At 44.8% G+C, this 16,043-nt stretch overlaps 2 protein-coding genes across 5 annotated transcripts in view; one reads left to right on the top strand and one right to left on the bottom strand.

Moving 5' to 3' along the window:
- Positions 1–685: 685 nt before the first annotated feature.
- On the bottom strand, positions 686–9,731 carry LOC134756601 (proline-rich protein 36-like). Its single transcript, XM_063694529.1, has 4 exons — positions 9,658–9,731; positions 5,804–5,916; positions 2,065–2,533; positions 686–1,648 (listed from the first exon to the last, which is right to left on the bottom strand). The coding sequence occupies exons 1-4, from the start codon at positions 9,729–9,731 to the stop codon at positions 1,483–1,485; spliced, it is 822 nt and encodes a 273-aa protein (XP_063550599.1). The 3' UTR covers positions 686–1,482.
- The window catches only part of ATF1 (activating transcription factor 1), a 58,032-nt gene continuing 43,515 nt past the window's right edge, over positions 1,527–16,043 (top strand). Inside the window, exon 1 of one of the 4 annotated variants that reach the window (XM_019039452.4) lies at positions 1,527–1,545. The gene's annotated coding sequence lies outside the window, so the exon portion shown is untranslated. Of the gene's footprint in view, positions 1,546–1,877; positions 2,121–2,286; positions 2,461–4,520; positions 4,970–16,043 lie in introns of those variants that run through there. The other 3 variants (XM_031001129.3, XM_019039453.4, XM_019039451.4) reach the window with 3 other exon arrangements.

Genomic DNA, 16,043 nt, shown 5'->3' with positions numbered 1-16,043 from the left:
CTGACCTCAGGTGATCTGCCCTCCCCCACCTCCCAAAGTGCTGGGATTACAGTCATGAACCATGATGCCTAGCCCCTCCCCCGCTTTTTACTGATCAACTTTTGTTAAGCATTCTGTGGTCCACGGAAGAAAAAACCAAACACCAAAGAACAATAAACTTGTACAACCAGCCTTCCAGCCATCAATATTCTGGATTCCAGAATGATTGAGGCTGGACTTTGTTAATCATCGAAGGCTGGTATCTGAGAAACTCTTCCTCTCCCTTACCTTTATAGGCCACTTTTCTTTCAGTAATGCTGAAACACTGACTTAATAACAGTTGTCCCCTGGTCTAGCATTTAATAGGTAATCCACAATTTTGGTGAATGTCAATAGCTAAACGTTAGTGACCTCTTAAGACTGTCTGGCAGAGTAAATCTTCGGCTTTATATCACATTCTCCGACCCAAAGGGCCAAAAATAGGCAAAGCTCTCTCCACTAAATCGGTTTCCTAAATTGGGGATCTCAAACTAGTAAAATTTCAGAAAACTTTCGGAACTTTTGTCAAGAGCATACTAAAAAAGTTTATCTTTTGTCGTTTACTATCATTAAAGCCATAAAACAGCATTTTACAAGGAAATTTTAAAAATTAAGAATAAGGCATAACTCCCTTCCAGAGAGGTAGACACAAAAATATTCTGAAAAGTTTTTGTAATGCATTAAAACGATGGCATAACATTTTATTAACACTCTGTTACGTTTCTTTTTTCTTTTTGAGACAGTTTTGCTCTTGTTGCCCAGGCTGGAGTGCAACGGTGCGATCTCGGCTCACCGCAACCTCCGCCTCCCGGGTTCAAGCGATTCTCCTGCCTCAGCCTCCCAAGTAGCTTGGATTACAGGCATTCGCCACCACACCCGACTACTTTTGTTATTTTTTAGTAGAGACGGGGTTTCTCCATGTTGGTCAGGCTGGTTTCGAACTCCCGATCTCAGGTGATCCGCCCTCCTGGGCCTCCCAAAGTGCTGGGATTACAGGCATGAGCCACCGCGCCCGGCCACCTCGTTACGTCTCATTGTAAGTCCGTTTCTGTAGGAAATCCTTCCACATGGGTTAAAGGACACAACTGAATGTTACTTTATGGGATTAAGAAAAATCTGAGTAAGGCCGGGCACGGTGGCTCACGCCTGTAATCCCAGAACTTTGAGAGGCCGAGGCGGAGGATCACTTGAGCCCAGGAGTTCAAGACCAGCCTGAGCAACATAGAGTCCTCATCTCTTCAAGCCGAGCTGGTGGCGCGCGCCTGTGGTCCCAGCTGCCCCATAGGCTGAGGTTGGAGAATCGCTTGAATCCCGGGGTTGGAGGCTGCAGTGAGTCGAGATCGAACCACTGCACTACAGCCTGGGCCAGAGCCAGACCCCCGTCTCAATCTCGGAAAAAAAAAAGAGAGACTCCATCTCAAAAAAAAAAAAAAAAAAAAAAAAAAGCTGAGGAAGTCAAAGCCTTCACTCTTCATTTCTCCTTCCAAGAGGACAGGGCCGGCGTCGGTCAAGGTCAATTGGCAGGAGGTGAGTTGACAGCGCCGCCACTAATCGATGAAAACGGCCTCCCGCGAGCACCCAGCTGCTCATGGCCTCCGGAAGCGGACGTAGGGCGGGTGGGGTACAGCTCCTAAGGAGAAACGGAACCGCAGGCACCGTCCCTCTCCCGCTGCAGCCTGAGGAACGCGTTCCGAGGAACCCCTAGCCACTAGTCAGGACCGCGTACAAGATGGCGGCGCGTCACGTGGGCAGCGCGGTGACGCAAGACGGCGGCCCGCGCGGAGGCAGCGCCATAGCCTACCCCAAACGCACACTAGTGCTCAGTTTTGCCCCCCCTCCCCCTCCCCCTCCCCCGCCCCCGCCCCCGCCCCCAGGCTTGTGTAGATCATGCCGCCAGTAGCGGCCCTGACTGCCGAGGAAACGGTAGCTTAGGACAGTTGGCTGTTAAGTGACACTGATTCTCCCCGCCCCGCCTGACCCCCGAGAAGGAGGCTCGTCCCCCGCTGCGTGAGGGGGTGGGGAAGTGGGTAGTGAATTCGTATCTACCTGGGAGGGGGGAGTGGAAGTTCCCGCCCCGGAGAGCGGCGAGGCGGCAGCCACAGGTAAGTGGGGGGCGGGGAGGGACGTGCCCCGTGGCCCGGGCGGGGAAGGACGCGGGAACGTGGCGCCGGCGGGGACGCAGCGCGGGTCGCGCGCCTGGTGGGGGTCGCGCGCGGTGGTGGCGGTGGGGGAGGGGCGCAGCGGAAGGGGGAGGGGCCGCCCGCGCTTCCGGCCTCCGCGCCTCGGTGCAGCGCTGCGCTGCGCCCTTCCAGTCGTGCGTCTGCTCCTTTCCCTCGCCCCCAAATAAAAGTAAAGCCCGAAACCGCCCGCCGCGGGGTGGCTTTCGCCTCAGAAGCCGCCCTTTGCAGTCGCAGGCGCGAGCTCTCCGTGGGAGGTCTCGAGGTTGGGCCCGGAGCCGGACGGAGGGCGGCGCGGCTATGGCCTCGGCGCGGTGTCCGCCGAGCGGAGCCCGGGTCTGGTTAACCCCGCGACAGGGTCCTCGAAGCGCGTCGGCGCTGGCGACCCTGAGGGGAAGAGGCGGGCCCCTTACCCTCCTGGAGCTTGCAGTCTAGCGGGCAACCGACGCACGGGCATCGCGCACGCCCCAGATAGTCCTGGAGAGATGCGCCTGGCAGCGGGGACAGAGTGGGGACAGTAGGCGGCTTTACCCCTGGCTAGGAATGACACAAGGGCGTCTGTTCCCTTCGGGATGGGCGACCCAGCCGAGGGTGACTTTCTCTTTGATCTTGTATGTCAAAAAACGAAGCCTGGCATTTCTCACTTTCATCGACGCCGTGCAGCTGGCGGCTGAATCGCTTTGAAATGATTGCAATGTGAAATAATGTCTGGTTGTGGCGTTAGTGTTTTGAAGAGCATTGATTGGGCAACTGGTAGTCTTTGAGAACCTTTAGGGTTCAGAAGCTCGGCGTGGATCTGGCAGGCATCTTTGTCAAACTGGCCTCACCTGTGATGAGTTCGTAGGCATTTATGTCGCAGAATGCATTTTAACCTGAGGTTTTTGTTAACAGAAATGCGTTCTTCTGAAATGCTCTTTTTTCTTTGGAGTTTATCATATGCAGTTATCTCCGTGTCTTAATTAGAATCAATACTGTTGCCCTAAAGTCGAATGTATTAGCTCTTTAATACTTGCCGTTATCTTTTAGGGTTAGGTTTGGTCTGTGAGCTATCTGTCCATTCCTACCCGATCACCAGCAGGTGGCAGTCCCTTCTGACTTTAAATATAGGGTGTGCTATCTTTGCCAGTTTTTGTTTGTTTGTTTGTTTGTTTTTAAATAGAGATGGCGTCAGAGGCGTGTGAACTAGAACAACTCCATCTTAAACAGAAGCTGGGTAAAATGAGGCTGAAACCTACTGGGCTGCATTCCCAGACAGTTAAGGCATTCTAAGTCACAGGATGAGACAAGTCAGCACAAAATACAGGTCATAAAGACCTTGCTGATAAAACAGGTTGCAGTAAAGAAGCCGGCCAAAACTGAAATGGCTACAAGAGTGACCCCTGGTCATCCTCACTGCTACACTCTCATCAGCGCCATTTACAAATCCCATGGCAATGTCAGGAAGTTACCCTATATGGTCTAAAAAGGGGAGGCGTGAATAATCCACCCCTTGTTTAGCCTATCATTGAGAAATAACAGTAAAAAGGGGTAACCAGCAGCCCTTGGGGCTACTCTGTCTATGGAGTAGCCATTCTTTTTATTCCTTTACTTTCTTCATAATGTTACTTTTACATCGCACTGTGGACTTGCCCTGAATTATTTCTTGCGCGAGATCCAAGAACCCTCAGTTGGGGTCTGGATCAGGACGCCTGTCCTGTAACATATTTCTGGCGACCTCAAAGGGACTATAGTGCAGAAACCCTGACCCAACGGCTACCTTTGGGTAAGTGTTGGGGTCCTGTAACGTATTTGTGGTGGCCACAGAAGCGACTATACTGCGGAAACCCAGTATTTATGTTTAGGAGTCTCTCCTAAGACGGTGGGTTCGAGGCCCCTCTTAATAAAAGGCAAGGACGCTTAAGCTTGACCGACCTTGGGTTGGAGGCCCTTCTAAGATATAGGGAGTTAGAGTCCCTCTCAGGTAACTCCCTCTCAGCTAAGAACAGGTTTGGCACTATGGGATATTAACTGCTGTTCTCTTTGGATTAATCTGCCTTGCGCTCTTTGCTGATGGCTGTGGGTGACAGAGTTAGGCATGAACAGGATCGTGGGACATAGGGAGCTTTTTCCTCTCTAAAAGGGGAATCTTTTTTTTTTTTAATTATACTTTAAGTTTTAGGGTACATGTGCACATTGTGCAGGTTAGTTACATATGTATACATGTGCCATGCTGGTGCACTGCACCCACTAACTCGTCATCTAGCATTAGGTGTATCTCCCAGTGCTATCCCTCCCCCCTCAACCCATAAAAGGGGATTCTTGAGAGCTGATGGGACTGCTGGAAAAGGTCCCTTTGCTGCGTACAAGCGGCCGCCTGAAGTTTTCATTGTCGGCTGCAATGAGTGGGTCTTTTCTCTGGCCTCCCTAAGCTCTTCAGCTTCCCCACCCTGCCACAGGCAATACTTTTCTTCTCTACTTTGCGTTTCTTATTTTTTCTATTACTCAGGGCAACCATCTTACCTAGAGGCCACATGTTGAAACTCCAAGTCAGAGGTTGAATTAAAGATGACAGGCCCATCTGGGGGCAAATTTAAGCCTTGCTAGTTTGATATTGGGTGCTAAGCAGAGTGGCTAATGTCTTTGTTTTATCACACGTATTTTGCTCTGGCCAGAATGGAAAAAACATAATTTTCCTTTATGATACGGCTTGGCCCCCAGGGCAATGATGCTGCAAGCTTGAACACTAGGACCACTAAGGGAAAGGGAACCCAGAAGCCTGGGATGCTGGCAAAAGGGTAAGAATGTATTACCAGTCAGATTTCTGGCTTCTCTCTCACTGTACAAATGGTTAAGTGAATGGTTAAAAAAAAAAAAAAAATCAGCCCGGCATGGTGGCTCAGGTCTGTAATCCCAGTACTTTGGGAGGCTGAGGCTGGTGGATCCCCTGAGGTCAGGAGTTTGAGACCAGCCGTGGCCGACATGGTGAAACCCTGTCTCTACTAAAAATACAAAAAATTAGCTGGGTGTGGAGGCACGTGCGTCTGTAGTTCTAGCTACTTGGGAGGCTGAGGCAGGAGAATTGCTTGAACCCGGGAGGCAGAGGTTGCACTGAGCTGAGATCAAGCAATTATACTCCAGCCTGGGTGACAGAGCCAGACTCTGTCTCAAAATAAATAAATAAATAAATCAGTGTTTATCTCCTCCGTAAAGTTTTATGTGAAAAAGAATTCTAAGGCTAGTCTTAAGCTGGTGTATTTTGTGCTTTGAATTCATTTTTCTGTGTCAAGGGGTACTTTAGGATAAAACACAGGCTTAAAACACCTGTAAGTGGATCACGAGGTCAGGAGATCGAGACTATCCTGGCCAACATGGTGAAACCCCATCTCTACTAAAAATACAAAAATTAGCTGGGTGTGGTGGCGTGCGCCTGTAGTCCCAGCTACTCAGGAGGCTGAGGCAGGATAATCACTTGAACCCGGGAGGCAGAGGTTGCAGTGAGCCGAGATCGTGCCACTGCACTCCAGCCTGGCAACAGAGCGAGACTCCATGTCCATCTCAAAAAAAAGAAAAAAAAGAACACCTGTAAGCTCACTTTTCAAGATGACCCAGCAAGCTGGTCAGTAACATACTTGGCTGCAGGTCCCTGTAACAAATAAAAGATTGGATGAAGTCTCCACCTTGTTTTATGTCCTTGGGAGCTTGACCTTTTAACCATGTGGTGGTACTTTCTTTTGGTCCCCACCTTCAGAGAACAGGAATTTCAGGGTTCATGTCATAGTTAGCTCTAAAAATAATATTAAATAGTTAAAAGACCTTATAAGCTCAAAATTAACTACTCTAGACTCCTTCTGGGAAAGTCAACAGAGACTGCCCTGTGCTGTAGCTCAGTAGCTAAGCTTTTGCACTTTCTTTTTTTTTTTTGAGATGGAGTCTTGCTCTGTCGCCCAGGCTGGAGTGCAGTGGTGCGATCTCAGCTCACTGCAACCTCCGCCTCCCGAGTTCAAGTGATTTGCCTGCCTCATCTTCCCAAGTAGCTGGGATTACAGGTGTGTGCCACTACGCCCAGCTAATTTTTGTATTTTTAGTAGAGATGGGGTTTCATCATATTGGGCAGGCTGGTCTCGAACTCTTGACCTCAGGTGATCCACCTGCCTCAGCCTCCTAAACTGATGGGATTACAGGCATGAGCCACCGCACCCAGCCAGCTTTTGCACTTTTGTGGCAACAGTCCAGGTTCAATTACCCACCTAGGAAGTAAGTCGTTTCTGGTTTAATATCTGCATGACTTTGTCTATTCTCTTCTCCTCTGTGAACTGTCTTATATTTTCCTTTTTCTAAGCACCTGGGAGGTTACCTTTGATAAAATTCAAAAGCCAGAAATACCAGCCGTTTGGCATAAAAACTTCTAAAAGGACTTTATTAAAGAGTGCTATGGTTAAAATCAGTTTAATTAAAAGTGGATATTCAAGCTCTAACAGCCTGGACTCCTTGGGAAAAACAAGAGGCACCAGAGACCCCTTTCGTGGCCCTGTTCTTCCAAGGGCTCCACCCCGAAGCCAGTAATCCAATTAAGAAACTTAAAAACTGGCAAATGAAAAATCTTACAACTACTATTATCATCATCTTCTGTCTTTCTGTGTAGCTATATAGGTGTCGTGTGTAATATTTATATAAAAGAGCTCTGATTAATCAGCTTAAACAAAAATAAACATTTAAATCAAATATTTTGAAAGCAAAATAAAAACATGCCTTTTAGTTCATGTAACTTTAGTAATCTTTAGGAAATAAACACATGTTTAAAATTGATAAAAATGTTAGTCTTAATTATGCAGGTCAGATATTAAGTTTGTTAAATGATTTGAGGTCATAAACTGTTTCTTTGACTTTTAAAAATTGTTCAATTTACCCTACCTTAAAGCCATTAGATTCTAGATAAGGCCTGGGGACTTGTGGAGTTAGCCACGCCCCTAAGCTGTGCTGGAGAGTCAGCTCTTATCTGCACTTCTGCCTGGTGTGTCCTAGGCTAGGCTCCACGCCTAGTACATAATTAAAATTGCTTACTAACCAGGGTTTTCATGAAAAGTAAAAGTCGCTAAAAGTTAAAATTGGAACATGTAACTGAGACTATTGAAGAGACAGTTTTACATGTAAGGTGTGTAGTAAGGAAAACAGAATGTACTTTTGGTAAAAGATTATAAGAAGGCATGGAAATGTGGGGTTTTTTTGGCTAAACAGTTAAATAATTGTTCTAAATTGGCCGGGCACAGTGGCTCAAACCTGTAATCCAGCACTTAGGGAGGTCGAGGCAGATGGATCACCTGAGGTTAGGAGTTTGAGACCAGTCTGGCCAACATGGTGAAACCCCATCTCTATCAAAAAATACAAAAGTTAGCCGGGCATGGTGGCGCACACCTGTAGTCACAGCTACTCGAGGCTGAGGCAGGAGAAGCGCTTGAACCTGGGAGGGGGAGGTTGCAGTGATCTGAGATTGCACCACTGCACTCCATCCAGCCTGGGTGACAGAGCGAGACTCCATCTCAAAAAAAAAAAAAAAAATTCATACAGGAAGCATTATCAAATGTCAAATGGTGTTTTGCTTTCTTTGGATTATATTTACATAACTGTATTATTGGTATATGTTCCAAAGTTATGGGAAACTCCTATAATTCTAATATGATTTAGTGTATGTTATTAATAATTATAATTGTTATGCAAAATATTGTGTGCCACAGAAGTAACCAAATTTCCTTATCATTTCTGGCTTTAATAGTGGCTCTCCTAAAACTTTTTATCATCCACCGACAATTGTTGTCTTGTTTTAATCCTGTTTAGAAGATGATTTATAATCAGCTATAGAACTCTAGCAGGTGTTCTTAAATGCAGGTTTCTAATAACTTTGGAAATTGTAACATTAGAATAGAGGAAACAACTTTCAGAACTCTCATGAAGAGCTAGAATGTTCATGAATATCAAATGAAACATGAGTTAATTGAATCAACTGAACCAATAGAAAACTGAAGTAATCTTATCTTTGATTAAAATGTTGCTGATCCTTTGTTTTGTTTTTCAGAGTCAAGGAAACTTTTCATTTGAGCTATTTACAGTTCATAGCAATTGAGTAAAGTATACTGCTGTGAATGAAATTTGGAACATATTTGTTTCTCTATATCAGATTTCTCCAGAATTTGGAAACTAGTTGTGAGTATTCTTAACTTATGGCAATGTAATTATTTGCATAAGTGCAATAAGAATCTGTTTTCTTTTGTAACAGAATACAATTGGAGAAAGTGGTTATTTTACCAAGGCTTTGACTGAAATGGTGTGCTTTTCTTTAAGGAATCAAACTTGACTTGTAGAGCCAATAAAAGCCCTTTGGGGAACTGGCCTCATACCTTGCCTACACAGTGCCTGTACAGGGTTTCTGACCTATGGTAAGTAAAGAATGTCACTTTCTCACCTGTCCAGGGGCCCCAGGTTATCTTGGGACCTCAAAAGGAGAGAAATTTACCCAACTTATAGGTATTTAAGGGTACAAACCCATGTCAGGGCTTGGCTTTTAAAAAAGTCTTATCTGAGATTCCTTATGAAACAGAGTTCCATCAAAGCCAATTAAAAAGCCTATGTGAAAAATTATTATTCTTGCTGCACTTTATACAAACAATCAGGCCAAGTATAATAAAGCAAGTCAGTCTTACCATAATTTGTCTTTAGTAAAAATGGGAAACTGGAGAGAGAAATACTATGTTTCAAAAACTGTGGTACACTTGTTATTAAATTCTGGTCTCATTAATTGTTTTTAAGTTTGTTTCTGCAATTTAGGCTAACCCTGCGTATTCTTGTAAACCAACCAGTAATCTCTAATTGTTGCTCAGAAGAAATAAGAGGGATGGGTAATTTAAAAATCTGGATCAGTATTCTGATTCTGGGCACATTACAATCAGCTAACAACCCGATATCAGCTTAGTTCCAACAGTTGCCTGGTTCATGAAAAGTCTTCTAATTTAGTTTATTTGGAATAACTTTACTTATTTTGCTTTACTCTTTTTTTTTTCTTTCTTTCTTTTTGAGACAGAGTCTTGTTCTGTCGCCCAGGCTGGACTGCAGTGACACCATCTTGGCTCACTGCAGCCTCCGCCTCCTGGGTTCAAGTGATTCTCCTGCCTCAGCCTCCCAAGTAGCTGGAATTACAGGCACACATCACAACGCCCAGCTGACTTTTGTATTTTTAGTAGAGATAGGGTTTCACCATGTTGGCCAGGCTGGCCTCGAACTCCTGACCTCAGGTAATCCACCTGCCTCGGCCTCCCAAAGTGCTGGATTACAGGTGTGAGCCACTGTACCCAGCCTATTTTGCTTTACTCTTGTGGAATATATTGCTGTTATACTTTTTGTGTAGGAATACAGGACAAGCTTACTGAACGTTTTCTTACTAATTTTCCAGATACCACCTTTTATTGAAACTTGAGTTATGAATGAACCTTACCATACTGATGCTTTCTGACTGAGCTCCTTTTTACCCTGATGCAAGAGACCCTCATAGGCAGGCAGGAATATCATTGCCCTATTTAGCCTGAAGAAGTTATAGAAGATGGATCTTCGTCCCTCTGCAACCCTTAGGATTAAGGGTTCTCTTAGACGGGGGGAAATGTCAGAGGCGTATGAACCAGAGCAACTCCATCTTAAACAGGCTGGGTAAAATGAGGCTAAAACCTACTGGCCTGCATTCCCAGATGGTTAAGGCATTCTCAGTCATGGGATGAGATAGGAGGTCAGCACAAAATACAGGTCATAAAGACCTTGATGATAAAACAGTTGCAGTAAAGGAGCCGGCCAAAACCCACCGAAACCAAAATGGCCACGAGAGTGACCTCTGGTCGTCGTCACTGCTGTGCTCCCACCAGCGCCATGACAGTTCACAAATGCCATGGCAAAGTCAGGAAGTTACCCTGTATGGTTTAAAAAGGGGAGGCATGAAAAATCCACCCCTTGTTTAGCATATCATCAACAAATAACCATAAAAATGGACAACCAGCAGCCCTCAGGGCTGCTCTGTCTATGGAGTAGCCGTTCTTTTATTCCTTTACTTTCTTAATAAACTTGCTTTTACTTCACACTGTGGACTTCACCTGAATTATTTCTTGTGCGAGATCCAAGAACCCTCTGTTGGGGTCTGGATTGGGACCCTGTCCTGTAACAATAGCGTCTCACTGTGTTGCTCAGATTGGTCTCAAACTCCTGGGCTCAAGCGATCCTATCGCTTAAGGGTACAAAGTGTCTCCCAAAGTGCTGGGATTACAGGAATGAGCCATCGCACTTGGCTATATTTTTGCAAGTTTTGTTGTGCCTGAATTGCTCCATTCCTTTTTTTTTTTTTTTTTTTTTTTTTCTTTTTTGAGATTGGAGTTTCACTGTTGTTGCCCAGGCTGGAGTGCAATGGCATGATCTCGGCTCACTGCAACCTACGCCTCCTGGATTTAAGTGATTCTCCTTCCTCAGCCACCCAAGTAGCTGGGATTATAGGCATGTGCCACCACCCCTGGCTAATTTTGTAGTTTTAGTAGAGACCGAGTTTCACCATGTTGGTCAGGTTGGTCTCGAACTCCTGACCTCAAGTGATCCACCCACCTCGGCCTCCCAAAGTTCTGGGATTACAGGTGTGACCCACTGTGCCCGGCCAAGTTGTCCCATTTCTAAAGCTGGGGTGAGGTAACTGTCTAAATATATTTCTCTCTCTCTCTTTTATTTTAAGAGACGGGTGTCTCACTTTGTTACCCAGGCTGGAGTGCGCCTTGCTTTTTTTTTCCCTTCAACTTTTAAGTTCCAGGGTACATGCACAGGATGTGCAGGTTTACTACATAGGTAAACATGTGCCATGATGGTTTGCTGCACAGAACAACCCATCACCTAGGTATTAAGCGCAGCATCCATTAGCTGTTCTTCCTGATGCTCTCCCTTCCCCCACCGCACCCTCCTCCACAGGCCCCACTGTGTGTTGTTCTCCCACCATGTGTCCCCGTGTTCTCACCATTCAGCTCCTACTTATAAGTGAGAACATGCAGTGTTTGATGTTCTGTTCCTTTGTAGTTTGCTGAGGATAACAGCTTCCAGCTCCATCCATGATCCTGCAGAGGACATTATCTCTTTCCTTCTTATGGCTGCATAGTATTCCATGATGTATATGTACATGTTCTTTATCCAGTCTATCATTGATGGGCATATGGGTTGATTGCATGTCTTTGCTATTGTGAATAGTGCTGCAGTGAACATATGTGGGCATGTATCTTTATAATAGAATGATTTATATTCCTTTGGGTATATACCAGTAATGGTATTGCTGGGTCAAATGATATTTCTACCTCTAGGTCTTTGAGAAATTGCTGCACTGTCTTCCACAATGGTTGAACTAATTTACACTCCCACCAACAATGTAAAAGCATTCCTTATTCTCCAAACCTCGCCAACTGTTGACTTTTTAATTGCCTTTTTTTTTTTTTTTTTTTTTTTTTTGAGACAAAGTCTCATTCTATTGCCCAGGTTAGAGTGCAGTGGCACAATCTTGGCTCACTACAACCTCCGCCTCCTGGGCAGCCTCCCAAGTAGCTGGGACCACAGTCACCCACGATGCCGGCTATTTTTTTTTTTTTTCTTGAGACTGAGTCTTGCTCTCTTGCCCACGTTGGAGTGCAGTGGTGCAATTTCTGTTCACTGCATCCTTTCCGCCTCCTGGGTTCAGGCGATTCTCCTGCCTCAGCCTTCCAAGTAGCTGGGACTACAGGTGCCCACCACCACGCCCGGCTAATTTTTGTATTTTTAGTAGAAATGGGGTTTTGCCATGTTGGCCAGGCTGGTCTCAAGCTCCTGACCTCAAGTGATCTGCCCGCCTCGGTCTCCCAAAGTGCTGGGATTACAGGTGTGAGTCACCATGCCAGGCCAGTAATCGCCATTTGACTGACGTGAGATGGTATCTCATTGCGGTTTTGATTTACATTTCTCTAATGATCAGTAATGTTGAGCTTAAAAAGCTCTTAGTTTATTGCCTAACATATAACGTTTCTTTCTTTGCAAGTTTTCTTTTCTTTTTTCTTTTTTTGGAGATGGAGTTTCACTCTTGTTGCCCAGGCTGGAGTGCATTGGCACTATCTCAGCTCACTGCAACCTCTGCTTCCTGGGTTCAAGCAATTCTCCTGCCTCAGCCTCCCGAGTAGCTGGAATTACAGGCATGCGCCACCATGCCTGGCTAATTTCTTTTTTATTTTTAGTAGAGACAGGGTTTCTCCATGTTGGCCAGGCTGGTCTTGAACTCCTGACCTCAGGTGTTTCACCCACCTCGGCCTCCCAAAGTGTTGGGATTACAGGGGTGAGCCACCGCGCCCGGCTGCAAGTTTTCTTAAAAGGGCCCTGCCTTCCCTGACATTCTCTCTATGTCAGCAAGATCGCAGCCCACCATTTCTCAGTTCCTTCTATTCCCATTGATGGTGCTTTTGAAGCGGTGTTTCACTACTCCTTTGTTTCGGCCTGACTTTGGGTTATCTCCTGTTAAGCTTATATATGCTAACTGGGGGATTACTTTATTTTTACAGAAAATGCATTCGTACATATAAAATTTATTCTGTATTGAACAAGTTTTTAACACATTGTTAATCTTAACGTTAATTTTAGAAATAATAGCTTTAAAAAAGTGAACAAATAAAGGTTACATTCTGATAACATCAGTAAAACAGTATGTACTGTTGTTTATGAGATGAAACTATAAAATTTTTATTTTGGAAAAAAGAGTTTTTTGTTTTTGTTTTGTTTTTGTTTTTGTTTTTTTTGAGACGGAGTCTCACTCTGTCGCCCAGGCTGGAGTCCAGTGGAGTGATCTCGGCTCACTGCAAGCTCCGCCTCCCAGGTTCACGCCATTCTCCCTCCTCAGCCTCCCGAGTAGCTGGGACTACAGGCGCCCGCCACCACGCCCGGCTAATTTTTTGTATTTTTAGTAGAGATGGGGTTTCACCATTCACAGAATGGTGTCGATCTCCTGACCTTGTGATCCCCCTGCCTCGGCCTCCCAAAGTGCTGGGATTATAGGCCTGAGCCACCGTGCCTGGCCAAGAGCTTTATTTGATATGTTGATTCTTCATGTATACAATAATGGAAAATATGTTATCTTTTTTTTTTTTTTTAATTGAGATAATGGGCTCTCTCTGTGTTCCCCAGGCTGGTCTCGAACTCCTGGGGGACTCAAGCAATCCTCCTGCCTCAACCTCCTAAGTAGCTGGAATTACAAGTATGCACCCTGTTAGTTATCTTTTTTGTAGGAAAGGTGGTTATAATTATTGTCTAAAATGTTACTTGCTGATTATAGTGGCTTTTACTGTTGATATGTGTGTTTTTTTGTTGATCATATTAGTTTCTATTAGAAGTAGGAATGTATCTTACTTTTCTGAAACAGGGTCTTGCTGTCACCCAGGCTGGAATGTTAGTGGCATGATCATGGCCCACTGCAACCTCAACCTCCTGGGCTCAAGTGATCCTCCAGTATCAGTGGGCACCCCCCTCTCCAGCACCCCCACCTTCTGCAGTATCTGGGACCACAGGCATGCGCCACCACACCTTGCTAATTAAAATTGTTTTTTTTTTTTTGTAGAGACGAGGTCTTGCTACATTGTCCAGGATGGAGAAGTAGGAATTCTTAAGGATATTGTTATGGAGGGAAAAAAATCAGTGAGTCAGAGCAAAACAAAAGTATCATTTCTAGTAATTAACAAGATTATAAAAACTCTTTTATAGTTTCAGTGCTTTAGGATTACATCTTTTTTCTTCTTTGCTCTGTATTCTAATTTATGTCTTCTGAAGTGGAGTATTTAAAAGGCATTTTTAGTAGAGATATTTGCAGAAGGTACATGATTTTGTCTTTTCTGTTTGTGTATTAGTCTGTGGGATTACCTTGTATTAGTGTAGATTAAAAAGCACTGAATTGGCCAGTGTGGCTGATGCCTGTAATCGCAACACTTTAGGAGGCCAAGGTGGGTGGATCGTTTGAGCTCAGGAGTTCAAGGCCAAAACCTCGTCTCCACAAAAAATTTTAAAAATTAGGCTGGGCACGGTGGCTCACGCCTGTAATGCCAGCACTTTGGGAGGCCGAGGCGGGTGGATCACGAGGTCAGGAGATCAAGACCATCCTGGCTAACACAGTGAAACCCCGTCTTTACTAAAAATACAAAAAATTAGCTGGGCATGGTGGCGGGCGCCTGTAGTCCCAGCTACTCAGGAGGCTGAGGCAGGAGGGAGAATGGTGTGAACCCGGGAGGCGGAGCTTGCAGTGAGCCGAGATCGTCCCACTGCACTCCAGCCTGGGTGACAGAGCGAGACTCTGTCTCAAAAAAGAAAAAAGAAAATTTTTTTTTAATTAGCCAGATATGGTGATGCATGCCTGTGGTCCCAGCTGCTTGGGAGGCTGAGGTGTGAGGATCACTTGAGCCCAGTAGATTGAGACTGCAGTGAGCTGTGATCACACCACTGCACTCCAGCCAGGGTCACAGAGCAACACCCTGTCTTAAAAAAAAAAAAAAAGAAGGAAAAACTTGAGACTCTGGTAAATGGATGGACAAATGATATGACCGGATAACTCATACAACTAATGGAGAATTAAAGAAATATGAAACAATGTATATTTTTTACCTATCAAATTAATTATTTAAAAAAAATTTCTATTGCTTTCTTACGTGCTTTTGATAAACTACAATTCATTCAGAAAACTTTAAATATTTCCTATGTAATTCCCTTACATTAAGTAATTCTCTTTTTTGGAACTTACAGAAAAAAATCTTAATTACAGAGAAAGGTTTATGCACCAAAGATGTTCATGACAGTATTGTTTTAGTAAAAAATACAATTTATGCACATTCACTGGATGCTGTATTATAAAGCCTTTATTTATTTATTTTTGAGATGGAGTCTGGCTCTGTTGCCCAGGCTGGAGGGCAGTGGGCAATCCCAGCTTACTGCAACCTCTGCCTCGCGGGTTCAAGCGATTCTCCTGCTGAGTAGCTGGGATTACAGGCATGCGACACCATACCCAGCTAATTTTTTGTAATTTTAGTAGAGATGGGGTTTCACTGTGATGGCCAGACTGATCTCAAACTCCTGACCTCAGATGATCTGCCCACCTCGGCCTCCCAAAATGCTGGGATTACAGGCATGGGCCACACTGCCCAGCCTATGTAGCCTTTAAATATGTTTCTATTTAAAACCTAGAAAATATGTATGATAAATGAAAACAGGATACAAAATATGAGGATACAAAGTAGTACATGTAGTATGGTTATGACTTTAAGAAGTTGTGGAAATAGAAGACTAAAAGAAATTAGACAATATTGTGATTAATATCTGTCATCCTTTTTTCTTTCTATTGTGTATTTTCCATGTAAGAAGAAAAAGACTAGTGGTGTATTTGAGGGGAAAAAAAATTTAAACTACTTTCTGTCTGAAGCGATTTCATGCTTTTTTCCATTGACTAAAAACAATAGCTTCAATTCATTTGTTAAAAATGAATTTGGGTTGGGCATGTTTACTTACACCTGTAATCCCAGCACTTTGGGAGGCCGAGGCAGACAGTAATTACTTGAGCCTAGGCATTCAAGACCAGCCTGGGCAACATGGCAAAACCCCATCTGTACAGAAAAGACCCCCCCCCAAATTAACAAGGCATGGTGGCATGCACCTGTAGTCCCAGCTACTCAGGAGGCTGAGCTGGAAGGATGGGTTGAGCCTTCGACGTCAAGGCTGCAGTGAGCCGAGGTTGCACCACTACACTCCAGCATGGGCAACAGTGTGAGACCCTGTCTCAAAAAAAAAAATGTTTTCTGACTTAGAAAAAAGGAAGAA

Source organism: Gorilla gorilla, chromosome 10, assembly GCF_029281585.2.
Source record: "Gorilla gorilla gorilla isolate KB3781 chromosome 10, NHGRI_mGorGor1-v2.1_pri, whole genome shotgun sequence".
Taxonomy (NCBI): Eukaryota; Metazoa; Chordata; class Mammalia; order Primates; family Hominidae; genus Gorilla; species Gorilla gorilla.
Note: the sequence above shows the minus strand (reverse complement) of the source record. Positions and strands in the feature narration are given on the sequence as shown.

Coding starts and splice junctions, on each gene's coding strand:
- LOC134756601 (XM_063694529.1), bottom strand. CDS start 9,731: ATGATATTCCTGCCTGCCTATGAGGGTCTCTTGCATCAGGGTAAAAAG. Junction 2,534..5,803: donor TTACAGGGACCTGCAGCCAA/GTATGTTACTGA, acceptor GGGGTTAACCAG/ACCCGGGCTCCGCTCGGCGG. Junction 1,649..2,064: donor CTTCCACTCCCCCCTCCCAG/GTAGATACGAAT, acceptor GTTTCTCCTTAG/GAGCTGTACCCCACCCGCCC.